The 23213-nt window shown below is 50.6% G+C and overlaps 1 protein-coding gene across 1 annotated transcript in view; it reads left to right on the forward strand.

Annotated features, from left to right (window-relative positions):
- SULF2 (sulfatase 2) overlaps positions 1-23213 on the forward strand; it is a 111033-nt gene that overhangs the window by 29981 nt on the left and 57839 nt on the right. The window contains exon 3 of the mRNA XM_032838695.1: positions 14204-14443. Within this exon, the coding sequence (XP_032694586.1) occupies positions 14204-14443 (240 nt within the window). The remainder of the gene's footprint in view (positions 1-14203; positions 14444-23213) is intronic.

Consider the following 23213-nt stretch of genomic DNA (forward strand, 5'->3'; position numbering starts at 1 on the left):
TGAGGAATGGGAAGGTGGTAGTTGGGGGGGGGGGCGGGCTTTTTATAAACCACTAGACAGACCCAGATCAATAATGCATGTTCCAAAAAAGGCCAGCCCATTATCTCACAGTCTGCTACAACCGGCACACAGAGGGTGGTCCTAAAAAATTTATCATCTGCTATTTTCTGCTCATTCGTGCGGCAGTTCTGATGGTTCTCAGGGCTGAAGGCTTCTCGACTGAGCTAATTCCAGGCTTCCTTCCAGTCCCGGGTGGAGAACAGCCGTCCATCCTAATTAGGGTCTGGTTGGGAGAACGGGGATGGGACACACAGAGGGGCTCGTCCTGCGTCTGATTCATTTCGAGGTTGGGGCGGGGGGAGGAGGGCCACAGACTCGTTTGCTCTTTGCTTGCTTGCATCTGGCACCCTTCCCTGAGTTGTCACTCCAAAGTTTCAAGTGCCCAGGGGAACTGGTTCCAGGGCACAGGGGTCAGTAAGCAGCCTCCATTATCAATACATTGTCAAGGTGATTGGGAAAATCCCTGCGTTTCAGTGATCCTTGGAGACCAGCAGGGGCTTGGCTCACCACCTTCACCAGAAGGATAAGAGAAGGAGAAGCACACAGAGGCTGGCGTCTTGTTTGCATCTGATGACCTTGAGTCAGAGGGGCTGTGTCACTGGGGAGCCCTGCTGGGGTTTACTGGTTGGATTCGATCCTGCCAAATCTTTGGTGAGCCTCAGTGGCTCAGACAGGCTCAGAGACAACAAGAGGAGTTAGACACAGTCCTCGTGGAGCGTTTGCAGCATCCCAGGGCCATCTGTTCCATTATTTGAGATTTTATTGAACTGGACTTACTTTTTGAAGCTTAAATAGTATTTGAGAAGGAAGTCTTAAATGATAACTGTAAATGAAAAACCAGTCTCCACTGCCTTTCGTAAAAGGTCACGGCAAAACCAAGTACAATGAGAGCAGCGGTGTTTTTGCATTCAGGCAAGAGGTTGCCTCCCACAAGGCTGGCATGTCTTTGTTATAAAGGCTGAGGGCAGCAGCACCTCCCCGAGACTTTCTCCTTGACCCGGTCAGCAGGATGAAAGCTGGGGAAAGGATGGACTTCCTTAAGTGTGAGCCATAGGCTTTTCATATTGGAGCCCCACTAATACGGGGGCTCTTGTGTCTGAAGGTTAAGGAAACAGATTCCCCAAACCCCAGAATATCAGGGCTTATCTCCTAAGGGTCCACACGGGGTAGAAACAAGCTGCCTTTTTGAGGCCCCCTCAGATTGCCAGGTTTCAGGTGTGCCCCCCCAAGAGAGTCATGCCGCTATGGGTGATAAAAGGCCACCAAGCAGCAGTATTGGCAGGGGGGCCACAGAAATGCCATGGAAACAAAGCATTGTTTCCATTCATTGGATATAAGAACCCATGTTTCACAAACACTTTCTGTCAGTCTGAATTCTCTCAGTGACAAGTGACAGAAACCCAATTCAAACCAGACTGACCATACATCAAAAAAGGAGTTTATTCGACTCAGGTAAATAAAAAGTCCAACAGTTTAAAAAAAAAAAAAAGTCCACATGTATTCTGAGCTTCAGGTGTGGCTGGATCCAGGAGCTCTGTCTGGCTCTCATCTGTCTCTCCATCTCCCTATTCTCAGTTCTCCTCCAAAGCAGCTTCACCCTCAACCCAGCTTCCCACCTGGCATCCATAGACCCGTGTTGGTACAGTGAGCCATCCTTGTGGAAAGAGTGTCTCTCTCCCATGTATACCAGTAAATGGCCCCAAATGAAGTATCTGAGATCTGGTCCTCCCTGGGACAGCTGGTCAGTCATGAACCATTCAGGGGAAGGGAATACAAGGATCAGCTGGCCTGGGTCACATGCACAGCCCTGGAGTCAGGAATGGGGCCAACCACACAGGAGCTGTGAGGATCCAGAAAGGGAAATTCAAGAGCTGGTGCCAGAAGAAGGAAGGTGCCAGGTGTGCAGTCGAGTCCAGGAGATGCTCAGGGCATGCTCAAAAGGCTCTCTCCAAAGCAGGGTGCTCACAGGACAAACAATTCATTCAACAGGTATGTGCCAGACGGGGTCCAGCAGCAAAAGAAATAGGCAAAATCTTTATTCTTATGGAGCTTACATACTAATGTAAGAGTTAATAAAAAATATTTATAAAGTATATAGTACCTACAGTAGTAAAAAGGGGCAAGGGGGATAAAACAAGGAAGGGAAGTCAGCAAGGAGAGGGAAAGGGAGAGTGATGATATTATGGAGACATCTGGGCAAAGAAAGTAAAGGAGCCAATCAAGGGAGTTCCCCTAGGAAGAGCAACCAGGCAGAGGGAACAGTGGGTGCAAAGGCCCTGAGGCAGAAAGCAGTCCCACCAGGCTCACAGAGCAGCAGAGAAGTCAGGACAGCAGAGCAGTGTGAGCAAGGACGAGGTCTGAGAGGTAATGGATTGGTGGTGGAAGGGTATATCATGCAGGGTCTTTGAACCAGAGAGAGGATTTTGGCTTTCTGGGTGATACAGACACCAGTAGAGGACACTGAGCCGAGGAGGAACATTATCTGACTTGTGTGTTAATATGGTCCCTCTGGCTATGATATGGAGAGGGATGTAATAAGAGCAGGGAGCCCAGGAAGGGGTCTCCTGCTGGAGTCCAAGCATGAGATGATGGTGGCTCAGACCAGAGTTGGGGGGAAGCAGAGGCTGCGCCTCGTTATCAGGTAGAGCTGATAAGATATGCTGATGGACCTGATGTGGAGTAGTGGGTGAGAGGAGTCATGAATAACTCCCAGGTTTGGGCATGAATGACTACAAGGAGAGATTCTCTATTCACAGAGATGGGGAGAGCTCTGGTCAGGAGCTCAGTGCGGTTTCTGGACAGGGTAAGATGCAGGGGCTGGAAAAATGAGGAGGAGCTGTCCAAGGCAGTCAGCTCTGAGAGTCACAAGTTCAGAGAAGAGGCCCAAGCCTGCATGGGCTGGGACTGAGGGAGGGCCAGGGAAGGGGCAAGAAGTGTATGTAGATTGTGTGCCTGTCTGCTCTTTACTGGGTCCAAGACCTTTACCACATTCCCAGAGGGGTCTCTGATCTTGAAAGTTTCAGGTCCCCAGCCCGGAGGGCTGCCTCGTAGGAGAGGCTGGCTTTTGAGAAAAAGCCTGGGGAGGGTTCCTGGCCAGATGCTTGTTTTCTCCTTTCCATCTGTGAACGCAAGGAAACCACACCCTGTGCCGCAGACTGATCTCCAGAAATCAATTCTAAGTTTCAGGCTCGGGTACTCTAGGGGCCAAATGGCTGGAAGCCTAGGACAGCTTGCCCAGATTCCGGACACCAGATCAGTATAACTTTCAACTCAGCCTCTCTAAGATACCAACCCCTGACATTCCTGCCATTTCTCACTGGAGTCACAAAAACATGTGGGGGCAGGTTATCTCAGGAGGAAGAAAGGCTCATCTAGACCCACCCTGGCATCCAACTTCCAAGCACATTCCTGCAAGACTTTTTTTTTTTTTTCCATTCAGCAACACTTGGGAGATCACTTAAATTCTGGAAGCTAAGTATATCAGGATTCGGTTTGGCTGCATATAAAAGAAAATATAAAGTAACAGTGGCTTGAGCAAGGTAGAATTTTGCTTCTCACTCACATAAAAATATCTGGAAATTGGCATTCCAGGGCTGGCATGGAGGCTTCAAGGTTATCAAGCACACGAGCTCCTCTGCCTTTCTGTTCTGCCACGCTTGTTGTGTGGCTTCTCTCATTAAGGTCATCTCATGGTTCAGAATGGCTGCTGGAGCTCCAGCTATCAGAGCCACATTCCAGGCATCACAGAAGGAGGAAGCAAAAGGGTAAAAAGAATGGACTTCGAGTTAAGTCAGCTTCCTTTAAGGACCTCATTTCAGACATCACATACAACACAGACAGAGCTTACTTAATTAGCCACACGATCTCAGCAAGAAATGTGGGGCACCCTCAAATTTGGATTATTCAAGGACAGTTTAACTATATTTTGCCAAAGTGTGAGCAAGCAAGTGTGGGGAAATCTATTTAGTAACATTAGAGCCATTCCTACCCCAAGACCAAGGGGATGAGGGGAGCAAATGGTTACTGGAAGACCGAGGGCCACCCAACAGGAGCTGTCCCCCTCTGTTGATACCACAGGGAGAGAAAAAGAGGGTTGCATACCCCAACGTCCTTTTTCTCTTCTACTGATCTCCTCCCAAGGCCTTCCAGTGGTCAATTCCAGTCGAAAGCCAGAGAGTAAAGAGAGTTGTGGATACAGCCCATCTAGGTCAGCTCCCTGGGCTGGATCATTGGACAGAGAACAGATCTAGAAGGACACAGGGAGGACCACTTGCACATTTAGCTGCAAGGCGGTTTGGGAAATGGATTTCCTAGCTAGGTACATTAAAGATGAAAACCAGGGCCTGTTAGGAAGGGGATCATACACTGGCGGACAACCAGGGTCTCTCCCCGCACCAGAGATCAGGAGCAAGGGTCCCAGGGAGGGGCAGCACCTCCGGGGGGGAATGGCGGGGGTGTTGTACGAAGGGCACTGGTGACACCTGCACCATGAGAAGGAGACAGTCACATGGGAATTTGGGGGAGGACCAACCCAAGCACCAGGATAAGTGCAGGAGCCACGTGGCAGGAATGGGCTTGCCAGGAACTTTGAGGAGGACAGCAGGACCCGGGGAGTGAGGGGGAGAATGATGGGGGAAGGTCTGGATTTTATTCCAAAACCCGTGGAAAGTCACTGAGCTGTTCTAAGCAGGTCAATATTCATGATTCGTGTTTTCAGTGGCTCAGTCTGGCTGCAGGCACGAAATCAGAGTCAGGGAGACCAGTGGGGGCTCCAGGTGGGAGCCCAGGGGTGCTCTGCAGAGGTAGTGAGGGGACGGAGCCGGTTCTGTTTGGAGGGTCAGCAGGCAGGGCTTGTGGCTGGATTGCAAGGGGGAGGGAAGGAGAATCGAGAATCACTCAGAGGTTTCAGCCGAGCGGATGGCAGATGGCGGTGGTGTTTACAGAGAAAGGGACATGGGGAAGGAGGAGGAACAGGTTTTCAGGCTCCGGTCAGACATCCCCCTGCTTTGCACTCATCGCCACCAGGCCAGTGGCTAGGTGACTAGCTCTATGTAGCCCATGAGGACAGGTTGGCAAAACACCCCCGGAGGCCTTGCCTCATCGAAGATACAGCCTCTGGCAAGGAGCAGGATGTGGGTGGAGCTCCTCAGAGAGGAAGTGACCAGTGACTGCCGAGCGCCATTGATGATTCCCACGGCCTGCTCTTTCCCAGGGCCTCTGGGCCACTTCCCTTCCATTCAGAAGTGCTGTAGCACAATTTGCTCCCAGAAGCTTCATGGCCAGAACTAGCAGAAGGCAGAGGAGGAAAAATTAACTTGAGGATCTCTCGGACAGTCCAGTGTTCATTAATGAAATGCCAACACGCCCTCTCCGACACCTGCTTCCTTGATACTGGGTTGAGGAACCGATTTCGAGCCTCGGCTTCTTGGAGCTGAAACCAGCAACAGCATTTGCCTGTATTTGGTGACATCCCCGCATCAGGAGCACCTCCCCCTTTGCCCCACTGTGAGGACAAGTGGTCCGAGCAGAGGGTCCCCGGCATCCGGTATGTCTCTTCTGGGTCTGGAGGCACAGTGGTCACCAACTGACAGCAGTGAGCCCATTCTGGTGCGAGGAGGGGCATCAGATGTCATTGTCCGGGAGACAGTGGAGTCCCTCTGCCCAGGTGTGGCCTCTGTTTCTGATGCTCACCCCCAGCCCCTCCCCCACCCTGCTGGGCACAGAGCTATTTGGGGCAGGGGGACGGAGGGGGCCCAGCCTCCCGTGGTTGTTAAACAGTCTGCGGGGGGCCGGCCGCTCACAAGCTGATCCGGTGACATTGTGGGCATTCCAGGGACACTCAAGGACCCGATGAGGGCGGCCACGGGAATTCCAGCCTGGCCGGCAGTCACCAGTGGCAGGAGGTGCAGGAGGACAGCACAGGACACAGGTGCTTTGCCACCTGGGGCTGAGTTAATGGCCCTTCCCCCTCCTCCGACCTGCCAGTCTAGGTCAAGGTTCTGTTCTAGCCTAGACGCAGACCCACAGCTCTCCTCCTCCTCTTAAATCCTGCTCTCTTGTGGGGCTCTGGGTCACAGTTAAGTGTTACTTTGGAGGTTTACTTAGTTGGTCCCTTCAGCTGAAGTAGAAGCAGTACAGCTTGTAAACTCAGTGCCTCCAAGGGCCCGGCAGGTCCAGTAAATGTGGAAAGTGGGGAGCGGGAAGAACCAGAGTGGACCTTCTAAACTGGGCCCTTGCTACTCCGGTCCACTCACCTTTGGACCCATCAAGGCCAGATCTCTGTCTTTTCCAAGCAAGGCCAGATAGCTGGATTGATTTGAAATCTCCCTATTTAAAAAAAAAAAAAAAATTCTCAATTAATTTTTCAAACTCCTTTTAAGCACAACTAAGTCAAACACACAGGCCAGATTCTGTCCAGAGGCACTCTGTGATCTGTGTTACCCAGGACTTGGGAGCTACGATAACTAAAATTTGTAACAGCATGTATTAAATGCTTTCGGTATGCCTCATACTGCAGTAAAGGTATTTTCCTCAGTTAAATTTTGGAACATCCCATGGGGAAGAGGCAGACAAGGACGCTGAAGTATATGAGAGAGTTAAATCACTTGCACAAGGTATCTGGTTCATAGGATTTGGCAAAGTCTGGATTTGAACTCAGGCCAGGTACCTCTAGAGCCCTTCCCAGCATCCTGCATAAGGTGACAGAGAGTATTCTAGAATTGTCCTTGAATTTCACAGTCAAAAGAAATCTTCTGCCTAAAGCTATTCATGTGCTATATTTTTACAGACGGAAAATGAAAGCTCAGAGAAAGTCAGTGGTTTCATAAGACGGCTCACACTTTGTTTTGTGGGCTCTTGGATACCCAGAGTGTACAGACGAGGGAGGGCCCCATGTTCCATCCAGAACAGAAGCACACATGTGTGTGTTACACCCACAGACACATTCAGCAGTGGAACCTGTTTAACGTACAGAGCTAAACAGGTGACAGAAGAATCATTCAGAGAAGGATGGCACCTGGAGAGGACACAGGTCATGTCCCCTTCACCCTTGGCTGGTCCCCATGCCATGTGGCCCTTCAGCTCCTAATTTTCAACCCAGAGAAGAGGAGAGAACACAGCCTGGGACTGTGAGCCACTCTAGCAAGTTAAAGAACCTAAGGAGGAGGTCACTGGAACCACTGATCTGTGGCCTTGGGGGTGGAGGGAGGTATACAACGCCCCACATTGGAATTGGGTCTGTGAACCTGAAAAGAGTTGGGATGAGTAGAAATTTTTTAAATTTTTCACAGAGGAAGAGACCCATGAAAGCAAAAATGCCAAGAGCCCACAAAGCTCATTAAAAAAGCTATAGCATTCTTGATACACTGAAAAAAGTGTAACTAAGCATTTCTGTGGACAGGTCATGCCTCTGGCCTTCTGACTGTGGCCTCTTGTTTAGTATTCAGAGTTACCTGTGGTCTCTACAGATATGAGGGGTCCTTGCCAAAAGACCTCTTCTAGAACATTCGAGGCTAGATTATCTTTTCTCCAAATGAAAGGCACAGGTGGGGATGCAACACGTATCCTGGAGTATTCCTAGAGTAGCCTGTTTCCAGTCAGTTCTCTTCTCCCTCCCACACCTCCAGGGTATTTCAAATTACATGACTGACACAGTCTCACGTTAAAATACTCAAGTAATTCAAAGCAAAGCTTCCCCATCCACCATTCACAGTGCTCATCTCAGAGGCAACCATTATCTACAGGTAATCGGCTAAGAACATTTTCCAAAGGAGCAGGAAGGGGAGAATGGATTCAGCACAACACAGAGAAAACCTCCCCGAGGAGGCAGTATTAGCAAACACCTGGATGATACCCGGTGCGGGGTGGCGGGGGAGGGGTGTTGGCATCTAGGCTGCAAAAGCAGCAAGTGCAAAGGCCCTGAGGCAGGAGCATGCTTGGTGCCTTGGTGCATTCTAGTAGCAGTGAGGTCAGCATGACCAGAGGAGAGGGAGAGTGGGGGACAGAGGTACAGGCTGTAGCTGGGGAGAATCAGTATCCAAGTCACATGGGGTCTCCTGGGCCAAAGGGGGAGCTTTGGCTTTTATTCAGAGCAAGATGGACCATTGGTGGAAGAGACTGAGCAGAGGAACTCGTGCTATGGCTTCACTTTTCAAAGAAGCCCTCTGGCCACCAGTAGTCCAGGTGAGAGACAGGAAATGCTGATTTAAGTCAAGACTCAGGGTTTACTGAAGGGCTTTCTTCCTTCCCTGCCAGGCTTTCCCAAGGAGGGGTGACGTCACAGACTCTAATCATTTACCTATACCTTTAAGAAAACAAATGTCAGAAGGTATCATTTTCTTAGTTATCCATCACGATCAGTGACTCCCATGCCGCCCACTTGCGGGGGGCCTCCGGAGTCTGTCACAGAGGGGTGTGGGGGGCATCCACTCCCAGCTGGCAGGAGCCCCCAGGGCAGAAAGTGACTGGGAAACGCCTAAGCCCTGTGGGTGGCAAAAATCGGGTCATGGTTCAAATCTCAAAATTCCCCAGCACCTGTTTGTTCCCTCGAGGTAGCAGTTGCACTGACCCAGACCTTTAGAAGAACGTGTTCGATCAGTGTTTCCTGAAATGACTTTCTACGACAGGCAAGGCACAGGTATCTCATGCGACAGCTCAGCAAACCTCGATTTAACTGCTTACAAACTTACTTTGACGTTCATCAAAAAAAAAAAATATATAGTGTATCAGGCACGGAAGTTCACGTAGTTACTTGGGCTGAGACTAAAGTGTATTGTTTAAAATCACTTTAAGAAAAGATATCAGAGGGGCACCTGGTGGCTCAGTGGGTTAAAACCTCTGCCTTCGGCTCAGGTCATGGTCTCAGGGTCCTGGGATGGAGCCCTGCATGGGGCTCTCTGCTCAGCGGGGAGCCTGCTTCCTCCTCTCTCTGCCTGCCTCTATGCCTACTTGTGATCTCTCTCTCTCTGTCAAATAAATAAATAAAATCTTTAAAAAAACAAAAAAAGTTCCGCTGGCCATTTGCTTTTTGCCAGCGTGACGTTCGGGGCGGCAGACTGCAGGTGAATTACTCACCAGGTGGCAGCCTCCTGCTTTCCAGAAGGGTCTGGCAGGCTGCGTGGGGAGCCAGCTTTGTCCTTCCTGCAGTCCCTGGAGACGAAGAGAGGTTGAGTTCTCATTACCAGCCGCTCCATCCTTTCTCCTCCTAGTGTGTCAGGAGCAGGCAAAATGTTGGTTCTGCCTGGGATGCCCTGGATACATTCCTATGAGTATTTACTGAGCATCTGCCCTGTGCCAGGCACCGCCCTGGGCCTCAGGGCTGGGAGGCGCCGTGGGTTGTCGCAGCCCTCCCCGCGCTGACACCAGGCCGCAGGCAATCGACAAGAGGGATAAATATGTAAATATGTAGAAGTTAGAGGTAAGACAGACTCAGAAACTTACAGAAGGGGTCTGAACTGTCAGGGGCTGGGAGTAGAGACAAGAAGGGCGTGAGGGCACAGGCCATCGGGGTGCTGCAGGAAGGGCATTCCAAGCAAAAGGAACAGAGAGGCAAAGGCTTGGAGGTGGGAGCAGGCCTGGCAAGTCCAAGGGCAGAGACAAGGGCCCTGTGGCTGCAGCGAGTGGGCAGGGAAGGGGTCTGGATCCAGCAGGGCCTGTGGATGACCCAAGGGACTCTGTTCTCTGGTGAGTGGGAGCCACAGAGGATGCTTAGGAGAGAAGGCACTCTGTCTGCTCCTCGCAGAAGAAATGGTCAGGGTCCGGTCAGGAAGCAAAGCAGTTGACCTAGTTCAGAGGAGAGAGGATAACCAGGTGCCCCGGGAAGAGGCAACAAGGCTGCAGGATGGATATACTTTGGAGGAGGAGCAACAGGCCTTGCGGCTCATGTGGATGTGGGAATGGAGAGGTGGGAGCAAGGCGTAGCAAGATTATTATCTAAGTCACTGGAGGGAAGCCGAGGAGGCAGGAGAGGGCCGGTGACCGCAGGAGCTCAGTTGAGGGTGTGTGGCACTGAAGGTGTCTGCAACACAGTCCCATAACCTCGCCGCGGGGGCAGTGCTTGTACGAAGCCAGTGTGTGCCACACGCCAGCCAGGCCCTCCCCTTCCCAGAATTTTCTCACCTATGTGCTGCTTGTACTAGGATTGACCTCTTTTCATCAGCTGTGATTGTTCTGTTTTAAAGAACGAGAGTCCACTACCCTAACTGAGAGACGGCAGGATCACTTGCCCTAAGTAGAGGACACTAAACCACGTGACTCCGCATAAGCCAATGATGTTGCCCGCTGAGAGCTTTGAGCAGGTGGCAGGCTCCCTCCCGGTGGAAACAGGAGTCGTGTGGGTATGAAGGACACGACGGCACCGGCTGACATTTTCTCCTGGAGCTTATCAGTAGTAAAGGGAGTCGCTTTCCCACCACTGGCATACCCAATATTTGGTGAGGGGTTCTGTGCTGCTCCCACAGCTGGCATGCCAGCTAAAGCCACCTCTGGGACGACGAGGGGACCCAACATCCAGCCCAGGACCCTTCTGAGCCTCCCTGAAGCCAAGGATTGACCAAGTGCATAGGGAGCTCTGTGCATTCTCTGGGTGAATTATCACTACCTCGAGTGTGGTGTGAACCATCCGTTTCTGGAACATTTCTGAAACCATACATTTCTGCAACATGACACCCAGCACCTGCTGTTCCTGTCAGTCAGTCCTGGGTTTGAGTCTACATATCCCACTTCCCAAGCTCTGTAGCTCTGACCGGTCATTTAACTCCCTGTCTTCAAAAGGGCTGTTGGGGTATTAAGTAAAATGATGCTTGACACATGCCCAGCGTGGTGCATACCACAAGCATGCAGCCAGCCAGACTCACTGCTCTCAATAATTATGATGATTATTATTGGCGTAGAACACTGCCCTCTGCCCCAGGAAAAGTTTGGACCTGTCTCATCAACTAAATTATATTAGGAGGTTGCCAAGCTCCGAGGCCTTCAGGGACCTGGCTGGTAATACGAATGGGCGGAATGGGTGTAAGACTGCAAGGCATGGTGGGGAGTGTGGCAAACTGGAGAACACGGAATCCATCGGACGCTATTTCAAGTCAGATTTTTTCAGATCCACCGCACAAAAGGCACATGTCTGTGAACACAAACCAGCTGGGGCTTTCAAGGTCCATAGACGCCTAAAGAAGAAGGTCCTATGTTTCTGAATTTAGCAGATATTTACTGAGCACTGTGCTAGGCTTGGGAACATAATGGTAAATAGAGCCGGCCCAAATCCCTGCTGCGGCTGGGCCAGGAGGGGCAACGGGCAGTGTGCAAACAGGGGAGCTAGAAGTGGGGTCCGAGGGCAAGAGGTGCTATGGGGAAAAGTGCAAGGGGAGGGGCCACGGTGGGTGCCAGAAGCAAGGGCAGCGGCATCCTTTCCAGGCTAGGGAAGTCCCCTCAGATATTTGATGTTTGCTCCATCACCTGAGGAAGGCTGGAGGGAGCCCTGCAGGCAGAGGGCATAGCTCAGGCAAAGGCCATGAGGTCGGAATGTAGCTAGTGTGCAAGCTGGGGGCCTAGGGGCATGACCTTGCTATCTCAATTGGCAGTAAAAATTCCATATAGAGAGAACGGATGGGCAAACAGAAGGCCTGTCTGGATTCCTGCCCCTTCCCCAGGCAGCGCTCAAGGCCTGGGAGGGGGGCATCCCACGGTTCCACGCAGGCTCCAACCTGTGAGCACCAGATGGTCAGGCAGGCCTTGGAAAGCCCCCCTCATCCATCCCTTCCAGAGGGAAGTGTCACACCTGGTAGAAACCCTGTAATTGCCTCCAGTTACAGGTGGGTCCCCTGGGGCTTCTTGGGAGGGCGTGTGACCTTGAGAAGAGACGCTCACACAGTCCCGAGGCCTGATGACTCCTGTTCAGTTTGTAACCCAAGAGCCAGTTCTCTGCTTCAGCCTTGCTTTCTTCCACCCACCGCTGGGAGCCTTGGCCCAGAGGCTCAGGGAGCACACCTGGTTCTGGGAGGGTGTCCCTTTTAAAATCACGTCAAGTGCTGGGCTGGAAAGGGCAGGCTTTGCTGTGTGTCCTTCCATCTCCCAGTAAGTTTTTATAGAGCACCGATTATATATTCCCCCGGGGGGGGATTGGCGGGGGAGTGGACAGCACCCTGAGTCACCCAGAACCCTCAGTCCAGGGAAAGTAGACCACAAACAAATGACCCAGTAAAGGAGACCATTTCAGAAGGCGATAAATGTCAAGAAGAAATATACGGCTGGTGAGATGGGGAGTAAACAGTGGGGGCTCCTTCAGATGGGGGGGCCAGCCGGGCTTCGCTGAGGAGGTGACCTCGGGTTGAGTTCTAAATAACAGAACAAGCCAGCAAGGCCAAGTCTCAAGAAGAGCCCCACACAGAAGCAACAGTGAGTGCAAAGATCCTGGGGCAAGGATGAGATTAGAGCATTTGAGAAACCGTCAGGAGGCCAGTATAGCCAGGTAAGCAAAGGGGAGGAGAGAAATGAGCTCAAAGGAGCACAAGAGGTGGGTTGGCAGCAGGGGCAAGTCTAGAAGAGTCTTGGGCCGTGGTAAGGAATTCAGTTTTTCTTCCGAGTGCCATGGGAAGCTATCCAGTGATTTTAAACAGTGAGGAGATATGATCTATGTTTGCCTCAGGGAAACTCTAACTCTGTTTCCATCCCTATTTGGCAGAAAGATGGGATAAAAAGAGCCATATAAATCTCCTTTTCATTCTTCCTGGTAGGAACAGAGGGCTGAGGTGGGTCTGATTAGTTGTCCTTGAGTCTCTGAGGGGCTGTTGGTGACTGGGTCGGCAGCTCTCCCACAGAAACTTCAGATGCCTGGTAGACCCCGCCACCGACTTCATGTGACCATCCCCTCCGTGACTGTGTGTCTTCTCCGTTCTCTCTCTTACAAAACACCTGTCACTGGATTTAGGGCCCACCCAGGTAATCCAGAACAAGATCATCCCTAGATCCTTAACTATATCTGCAAAGACCCTTTTTCCAAGTAAGATCACATTCCCAGGTTCTGAGGGTTATGATGTGGACATGTGGGGGAGGGCAAGTGTTTGCACCCCTCAAGCCACGACAGACCCTAAGAACTTTAAGGAAAAGGAAAGCTCCTGAAGGTGACCACAAAAAGGAAGAAGAAAATGACTTCCATTGACTATTTCCCTAAACCCACTAAATATTCAGATACCAGCCATAGTATTACGCATCTACCCTGCAACCATTTATTGAGTGCCTACTGTGTAGCACACACCATGGGGGCATTGAGGATTGAGCACTGAGCAAGGCACATAGCCTTTGCCCTCATGGGGCCCTCAGCAGGGCAGTGACCATGAAAACACCTGTGCACAGTACGGCTTCTAGAACACGGTAGTTTCCTTTCCTTCCTAAGTGCCTTTCGCTGCTACAGCTTCATTGAGAAGCAAGAAAAGGCATGAATGAAGCCACACTACCTGGTGGTGTATAATTAAGTCCCAGTAACACAGGCTGCATGCATAATAAAGGCTCAAGGGAATCAGAAGCCAGAGTGATCACTAGAAGAGGTGTGCCTTGGCTGGTGGGTTGAATCTGGGGAGAGAGGGGAAAGTGGATTCCAAAGTAGGACCATGTGGACAAAGGAGCAGAGCACTTGGCCAAGAAGTGTGCAGGGAGAAGGTGAGCCCAGCAGGCTGGCATGACCGGATTTCAGTAAAAGTGAACAGTTCTTGGGAAAGTTCCAAACAAAACAAAGTATAATCTTCCCTGGGTTTACATAGTGGTTGCTTTCCAAAAAAAAAAAAAAAAAAGGAAATCCCCGGCAATTAATAGCCTGCAAAAAAAAAAAAAAAAAAAAGATGTTCTGTTTCTATGTAAAACAAAGTTCCACTCGAGGCTTGGATCCTTGACAAACAGCTGTTCACCCGCTCCCCATGACCACCCAGTGGGACTGCAGACCCAGGAAATTTCTTGCCCAGACGTTCCTTGCTGGCCCCAGCCCACACGTGACCGTGGCACCCGCCCCCATCCGTCCCCAGAGATTTCTGAAATGTACCCCCTTCCCCAGGGATGGGGGAGCCGCCCTGTTGAGAACTACCCATGCCTTGTGGCCCCGCGGGGGCACTAGTTAGGAGCTGGCCGGCCGCACCTCACCTTGGCTCCTGATTTGCAGGGTCCATGCAGGTGATGAACAAGACGCGGCGCATCATGGGGCAGGGCGGGGCGCACTTCGTCAACGCCTTCGTGACCACGCCCATGTGCTGCCCCTCGCGCTCCTCCATCCTCACCGGCAAGTACGTCCACAACCACAACACCTACACCAACAACGAGAACTGCTCCTCGCCCTCCTGGCAGACACAGCACGAGAGCCGCACCTTCGCCGTGTACCTCAACAGCACGGGCTACCGGACAGGTAAGGGGCGCCTGGAGGCTGTGGGCGGGCCGGCGGGCAGGGAGCATTCGTTGGAAGTGGTGCCGGGTGCCTTGACCTCGCTCCAGTTTGGGGTCCGGATCCTGCCGGGATTTTAGATGATTTTAGATGATAGCCCACGGACAACTTCATTTTAACTTAAAAGTTGTGCATTTTGCATTTAAAAAGTACAAAACGATTTGCCTATAGTAGGGAAAAACTGATTTTTCCAAAGGAATTTGAATTTTTTTATGAGTCCATTTAAAATATGAAATATAATACAGAGAGAGGCTAGAAGTACTCATGCATGATTTGCGTTTACCGTGGGTTATGTTGGGGACTGATTTGTTGACTTCAGACTGTCAGTATGGAAGAAGGTTCCAGAAGAACATTGGGGTGGGGATGAAAATTGGTGTGGAAAATGGAAAGAAGCATATGTGGGACTGTATGGCCACCCTGCAGACTGGCCCAGGTTGACAGGGATGGTTTGTCTACACTTGCTCTCTGCACTACCCAGCAGGCTCCAATCTCTCTGGTGGTCAGTGCTGCGGGATCCTATCCTGGTGTTTGGGGGGGTGTGGGGTGGGGGGTTGGATACAGAGCAAGTGGCGTTTCCTGTCTATCTTGTGGGAGGTACCTTGGTTGGTTCCCAAGGCTCACCTGCCAGGCCTGGGGCAAAGACATAATGAAAACCCTTCTCTCCAGCCCCACTGCAAAATCTTCCAAACTCAATTCGATTGAATTATTAAGAAGTGAATTCTCCACACCTTGGGTAAGGAACCAACATAGTCATGAAATCAGACATCGTGCCGGAGATATTGCTACCCCGGGGAAGTTGTGTCCACGAGACAAGAGGCATGTGTGATGGGAGTGACAGGAGGGAAGGATGGTTGCCTCCCTCAACTCAGTTCAGAAATGAAGCAGCCTTCCAAGCTGGGGATTGCGGGGGCGGGGGGGGGGGGCTTCCCTCAGATACACATGTGGCTGGTGGTGCACATTGGGGGTGGGGAGCAAGAGGAAGGTGTGTCTCCTTACAGATTGATTCTCCTGCAACAGTCACCCAGACAGTGGCTCCTCCGGAGAGAACTAGGAAGGCCTCTATCTTATACACATAAGCCTCTTGGTTCCTGGGTATCTGCAGAAAGCCACAGGTGTCAGAGTTAACCACGGACACCCTCCCCCCCAGGTGGTTGTAGGGAACCTGCAGGTAAATGGTCCCACAGCAGACCAAAGGGCTCCTGCTGGAAGGGGCATCTGCCTCTCAGGTCCAGATAATTATGGCCATATGTGCTCACAGGTACCAACCTTCAAATATTTGTAACCTGAATTTTTAGCTGAAATCTGCTGATATTAAAAAAAAAAAAATGTTGCCAAACTCAATTTTTTTTTTAAATGTACCATAGGGGTCAAGCAAAATCTGTCTGAAGGCGGAGCGTAGCTCATACTCCACCTTTGGAACATCTGATTACAAGATCTATGTAGAAAACTTTAGGTCTGATATTGGAGGAGAGGATTTCAGGGGTTTTTTTGCTGCTGAGTGTGATGTCAGCTGTGGGTTTGTCTCATAGGGTCTCTGTTATGTTGAGGTACATTCCTTTGTACCCACTTTGTTGAGAGGTTTTATCATAAACAGATGTTGGGTTTTGCCAATATCTTTTCTGTGTCTATTGAGAGGATCATATGGTTTTTAACCTTCATTGTGTTCATGTGGTGCCTCACATAGATTAACTCGCCAATGGAAACCATTCTTGCATCCGTGAGTCAGTCCCACCTGATCATGGGGTGTAATCCTCTTCCTGTATTGTTGGCTTCAGTTTGCTCATATGTTGTCAAGGGTTTTTTCATCTCTATTCATTAGGGATATTGGCCTATAATCTCCTTTTCTTGTGGTGTCCTTGTCTGGTTATGGTATTGGGGTAGCGCTGGCCTCATAGAATGAGTCTAACAGTGTTTTCTCCTCTTTTTTTTGTAGGAACTTGAGAAGGGTGGATATTAATTCTTTTTTTTTTAATATTTCGTTTATTTATTTAAGAGCGAGAGCACGGTCGGGGGGAGTGGCAGACAGAGGGAGAGGGAGAAGCAGACTCCCTGATGATCAAGGAGACTGATGTGGGACTCGATTCCAGGACCCTGAGATCAAACCCAAGCCAAAGGCAGATGCTTAACCAACTGAGCCACCCAGGCACCCTTAATTCTTCTGTAAATGTTTGTACCAGTGAAGCCCTCTGGTCCTGGACTTTTGTTTTTTGAGAGGTTTTAGATTACTGGTTCAGTCTCCTTACTAGTAAATGGTCTATTTGTTTTCTAATTGCTCATGATTCAGTCTTGGTAAGTTGTATGTTTCTAGGAATTTATCCATTTCTTCCATGCTGTCCAATTTGTGGGTACATAATTCCTCATAGTAGCCTCATGATCCTTTGTTTGTAACAAAGGATTTGTCACCTCTCATTTCTGGGGTTTTTTTGAGTCCTCCCTATTTTTCTTGGTGAGTCTAGCTAAAGATTTGTCAATTTGGTGGTTCTTTTCAAAGAACCAGCTCTTAGCTTCTTTGATCTTTTCTACTGTTTTAGTCTCTATTTCATTTATTTTCATTATAATCTTTGTTATTTTCTCCCTTCTACTAATTTCTGGCTTTGTTCTTCTTTTCCTAGTTCCTTGAGGTGTAAAGTTAGGTAGTGTATTTGAGATTTTTCTTGTCCCTTGATGCAGGCGTTTATCGCTATGAACTTCCCTCTTAGAACTGCTTTTGCTGCATCCCATAAGCTTTGGGATGTATTCTTTCCATTTTCATTTGTCTCAGGATATTTTTTAAAAATATCTCTTGATTTCTTGTTTGGCCCAGTGCTTATTCAATAGCATGTTGTCAACTCTCCCCGTATTTGTGAATTTTCCAGTTTTCTTATTGTGATTGATTTCTAGTTTCATACATTGCGGTTGGAAAATATGCTTAATATGATTTCGGTTTTCTTAAATGTATTAAACTTGTTTTGTGGTCCCACGTATGATCTGTCCTGGAGAATGTTCCATGTGCACTTGGGAAGAATGTGTGTTCTGTTACTTGGGAATGGAATGTTCTGTAAATGTTAAGTCCATCTGGTCTACCATGTCATTTAAGGCCAATGTTTTCTTACAATTATCTGCCTAGATGATCTATCCGTTGATGAAAGTAGGGTATTAAAGTCCCCTGCTATCATTGTATTGTTGTCTGTCTCTCCCTTTAGGTCTGTTAGTATTTGCTTTATGTATTTTAGTGTTCCTAAATTGATGAGAGATTCAGCTGCTTTCCATTTCTCCTTGTACTTCATTGATGAGAAATGAGTCACTGTAGGGGAGCCCAAGAAATGGAGTCTCCATTCTGGATGACCATTTTTCCAACTAGAAATTCCTTTCTGCAGGAGAAGAAGACAGCGGATACTGAGGGAATATTATCAAACTCTAGTAATGGTTCACAACCACTTGTGTGTGTGACCCCTTTTGAGTACAAGAGATCAGCCTGAAATGTACAAGACTGGAACCAGAAAAACATTCCTTAAGTGGACCAACAGTGGACCAGCATTTCATGTAAATAGTGCTTTTAGTGCATTTAGTTGGGCCTTTTATCTTGGGGGAAAAAAAAGGAAACTACAAAATTTTTAAAATAACCTTATTTGATGTCGTATCTCATGGCAACAAATGTTATGTTGTGATGGTGACTAATGGGTTCATTCTTTAACCTAATGGGTTGGTGAAGAGACAGTTAGAGGTGGGGTGTGACTTGTCCAACAAACTGAAGCGACAACACAATGTGATATCCTTTACTGAACGTGCAGTTCACACAGCAAAACCGTAACAGGTCATTTTTGCAGAAGCATTAGGGATTTGCTCCATCTCCCCAAGGGCCTCTCTGACTCCTCTGACTTCTGAATCTCCCCCCACCCCCCGCCATGTAGTACTTACTACCTCCTCATCCTTTCCAGTGGCTTCTTCAATTACCTCACGGAACAGAACAGTGTTTGTCAGTGGATTTGCATGTGCCTCGAGCTCTCCTCTAGCATCCCTTTAATTAATTTCCCCAAGCCTGGAGTCTTTTACAAGATCCGTGTTTTCATTTGGCAGACATCTTACTTTCTGCTACCCCGTGCTTGCAGTAGACACGGACAAAGGACGAAGTGTGAGATGTGAAGTTGAAGAAGGTCTGTTCTTGGGTATTTCTGTATGTTGGCTTCCTCTGTCTCTGGGGACTGGGATCTCAATTCTAAATACCCTGAAAGGGATGAATTGTATCCTCAGGTTTTAATAAAAGGTACCTTAAAAGGTGCTCAGTCAACTCTTAGCACTTGTCAGCTGCCTGAGTGTGCTCACTCGCGTTGCACACCTGAGGCGCAAAGTTCTGTAGTGTTCTGGCAGTGAGGCTCCTCCCAGCTCTTCGCAAAGCCGTTGAGAGCAAGGACTCTGCCTGGGTTCAAATCCTGATGCTGCCCCTTTCTAACTGAGTGGATTTGGACAAGTTATTTAACTTCTTCGTCTTGATTACCTCGAGGAGGGATAAGAATGTTGCTTAGCTGATATGGTTTTGTGGGGATGAAATGTTAGAGCAGTGACACACCGTAAGCACTTAGGCAATGTTTGCCCTGATGTTGGTGACAATTTTCACAAGGGGCAGCACGTCGGACCACAAGCCCCAGAGCAGCGTTCCCAGGAATGTCGCGAGAGATCAGCTTGGATGGTGGAAAGAAGTTGTGCGCACGGGTTAAAATTGACAGCACGTGCCCAACCTCTCTGGTTATCAGCAGAACGCAAATGAAGGCAACAGTGGCCACAGCAAATATTCAAAGGCCCCGTCACACCAAAGTTTGGAGGGGATGCGGGGAAGCAGGGAGTCCCACACATCAGCAGCGGGAACGCATGTGGACACCTCTACTGCCCATGAGCACTTCAGCAAAGCGGAAATCAAGGACCGTGGGAATGAGAAGGAAGGAAAACACACCGAGGTGGCAGTCCCAGATTTCTAGTACACTGCTTTGGTGGGGAGGGGGCACACCTTTTCTGGCGCTTGCTGGTGAATTAGACAGAAGTGCCCATTGTCTTCTCGTTGGGGTGACACTTTTCTCGGTCCACGCGACCATCTGAATCTGGCAGTTCTGAGGTGGTTTCCGTGCCCAGCTTCTGCCATCTGGTACAGATTTCTGTAGGGGTGTGGGCACTGGTGGCCAGCTTTCGGGCCCTCCCTCATCGTGTTCTAGAATGTGCCAGAGGAGCCCCAGGGGTGGGGGTGGGTGGGTGGAGGCCTCTTATCACAAGCTCAGACTATCTCAGGGCCCCTGGTTGGAGCTGTTTGGAAATTTGGCCTTGAGCCCCCCGATCATTTTCACTCTTCTGCTGCCACAAAGCTGGGAGGGTGGGGAGGTCAGCCAAGGATGGCCACCACTTGGCCATCAACCTTGGGCGGCCGCCCTCACCTGGGACACGGGCTCCGAGCCATGACGCTGGCCCGGGCAGGGCACATGAGGCGTTGGTGGAGCCTGCTGCCTCTCGCACAAGAGGCCGGGAAGGTGGCCTCAGGCATGGTGGCATCCCGACCAGACTCACCGCCGGCGTGTGTGTGTGTGTGTGTGTAGGACTGCACAGACATGAGGACTGGTGCTCAGGTGACTTCCTCAGCTTTTCTGTGAAAGAATCCTCACCCCTCCCTCTTTTCACCACTCTGTTTGATCTGCCTTTAGCCTCTTGCCCTGAACACCCCACTGGACCTGAACCCCAGCCTCTAGCCGCCTACTTAACATCTCCCCCTGGACGTGTGCCTCGCATTTCAAACCTGACGTGTGCAGAACGGCCTCCTGATGGCATCCCCCCTCACCGAACATGTCCCACAGTCTCCCCTGGCAGCTCCCAGATTCCAGAACCTTCGTGTCATCCCTGCTTTTCTTCCTTCCTGTCACTCCACATCTAGTCATCAGCAAACCCCCGCCAGCTCTCTCTCCAAGATATTCCAGAGCCCACTCCCACCTTCCTGGAGCTGCCACCACGTCTCGCCAGGATAGCACAGCCCTCCCCTCCCTGTGCGCTACTCCCCTTCCCACTCGCTACGCCCTGTTCACGCCTCAGCAGCTGGAGGGGTCCTGTCTCTCCTCTGCCTGCAGCCCTCCCGTGGGCCCCCCCACAGTCATCTCGGGGTCCTGATGATCTGCCCTTCACCCCTCGCCCCCTGACCACCTTACCTCCTGTTGTCCCCCTCCGTTACGCTACTCCGTTACGCTACTCCGTTACGCTACTCCTTCCTGCTTCTCAAGCGGTTCACCTGGCACCCCTTCAAGGGACTTGGTGCTTACTCTTTCCTTTTCTAGAAACATTTTCCCTACACATCTACATGGCCCGTTCACTGACTTCCCCCAGATCTTTGTTTAATCATCACCTCCTCAGAGAAGCCTTCCTTGACAAGCACATCTGAAAGCAGGTTCCTGCCCCCTCTCTACCCCCTCACCCTGCCTTATTTTCCTTCAGAGCTCTCGTCACCACTTAACATATATCTGCCTTTTTATTGTCCAACCTCCCAGGTTAAAGGATGTCCCCGTCCCCTGCTTCGGGACTCCCTAGCCTGCCTCCTGCTCTGTCCATCTCTCCGGCCCTCTCCAGCACTAACATGGGCTCTGCCACTGGTTGCACTGGTTGCCTCCCTTCTGACACATCTGCTCCGTGGAAGCAGGGACAGCCTGGGCTGTGCCCTCCGCCATCCCCGTGCCTGCAAGAGGGCGCGCCCCGTCTCAGGTGCTTAGGGAATCACGGCAGGATGAACAGAGGAGTCTGCGTGTTCCGTCCAGAGCCAGCTCCCCCGCCACCCTCCCCACTTTTCTAAGCCCCTCTCTCCTCTCCCCTCTCTCTCCTCCCCCACTCTCAGCCCCTCCCCCGTTCTCCTTGGCCCTTCTGCACACACACAGAAGAAAGGACTTGGGTTCTTCCTGTGGGCGCCTCCTCGGGGGGCCCCGGGTGCAGCTGTCCTGCCTTCACAATGGCAGCCTTTTCTGTGCTTGGCCTCTCTCCTGTTTGTGCCCCCTGCTCCCTTCCTCTCCCTTCAAATGAGCACACACACGCATGCACACACAGCTCCCTTCTTCCCTCGACCAGCTGCCCCCTCTCTCCGGCCTGGGGGTGTGACCACAGAGTGTTTTCACCCGCCTGCAAAGTAGACCCACCCCGAGAATGCTGACAGGAGTCAGGCAGCCCTCCAGGGCCCAGGCTGGCCCAGGGGAACACGTGGGTCACGTCCACGTGGGTTCATCTTCAAGCTGAATTTCTTTAAATTCTGATTTCATGGGCACTCCCCTTCTCCAATATCTTTACGTTTCAAAACAAGTAAAACATTGGTGCAGGTGTCTAGAGAACTTGGTTCTGCTTCTGACTCTGTAATCATGAGCTGAGACCTGGCTTCCTCTGGCCTCAGTTTCCCCATCTGTGCCTCAGTTTCCAGTCTGTGTATAGTGGAGTTACAACATATGTGCGTAAGCTACCCAGTGCCTTGGCTATTACCCCACCTTGGAGGGTCATGTGACCAGTGCCCACACATCAGGGAGAGGGGCTCTCTGGGGCTGGAAAAGAAGGGGGCCACTTGGAAAGACAGGAGGCATGTGATTGCACTTCCCAACTTTTCAGAAGCTGGGTGTCAGGCTAACGGATGGACATTCCTCTTTGCCCCCAGGTGACACTTGAGCCCAGACTTTCTGTGTGTGGGTCTCCTGTAGCCGCTGGAACAAAGACCCCAAACTGGGTAGCTTCAAACAGCACAACTGTATTCCCCTGCCGTCCTTGTCTCCTCCAGCTTCTGGGGGCTGCTGGAAATCTCCGGTGTTCCTTGCCTTGCGGCTGCACTGCTCCCAGCTCCGCCTCTCCAAGGGTCCCTCTCTGCACGTGGCCTTCACCTGTGGGTGTCCATGTCCAAATTCCCCTCTTCTTCTAAGGACACCAGCCACCTCATGAGGCCCTGCCCTAATACAGTATGACCTCTTCTTAACTTGACGACATCTAGAAAGACCCTATTTCCAAATAAAGTCACGTTCACAAGACCTGGAACTAGAATTTGAACGTATATTTTGGGAGAGGAAATTCAACCCACCTCAGCTGGGTTCTTTCATGTGGACCACCCAATTTAATCCCCCCAGTGACACGTTAACCTCCATTAAAGCTGCAGAATCTTGTGTTAAATGAGCAGACCCTGAAGATACTCAGGGTCTCTCAGAAAAACCCGCTGCCTCCCCCTTCGCCATCCACTATGGTCCTAAGAGTGGATGCCCAGCCCGTGGGGAACTTGCTTTGGTTCCGCTCACAGGGTCTCTAACTTTTATTTCACTCAGGGAGTGTCTCACTTCAGTGGGTATTAAAATAATGGTGGAAGTCAAATGCAAGTGAGAAGCTGGAAGCTGTGTTGGGCGGATGCGTAAAGCCTGCCTGCAAGCCGCCAAGGGTTTGAAGGGAGTTTTCAGGCTTTTAAATGTGACCTTTCGCAGTCTCTCCCTGGCGCGAGCTGCAACTCCCCTGAACATTCTAGAAGGGTCTACACTGGAGCTGCTGGGCCCAACATGGTAGCTGCTGGCCACTGGGAACTACCTAACTTTAATTAAAAATTAGTCAAATTAAAAGTTCGGTTTTTTAGTCACCTTAGGCATGCTTCGAGTGCCCACTGGGCACACGTGCATGCCAGAGCGTATGGTTCAGATGTAGAATGTTTTCTGTCCTCTTGGACAGCCTTGGCGGAGAGTGTAATTGAAGCAAAATTTTGGAGGGGGCACACAGAGCTTTCGGA

The sequence above is a fragment of the Lontra canadensis genome, unplaced genomic scaffold, assembly GCF_010015895.1.
Source record: "Lontra canadensis isolate GAN:19392208 unplaced genomic scaffold, GSC_riverotter_1.0 scaffold105, whole genome shotgun sequence".
Lineage (NCBI taxonomy): Eukaryota > Metazoa > Chordata > Mammalia > Carnivora > Mustelidae > Lontra > Lontra canadensis.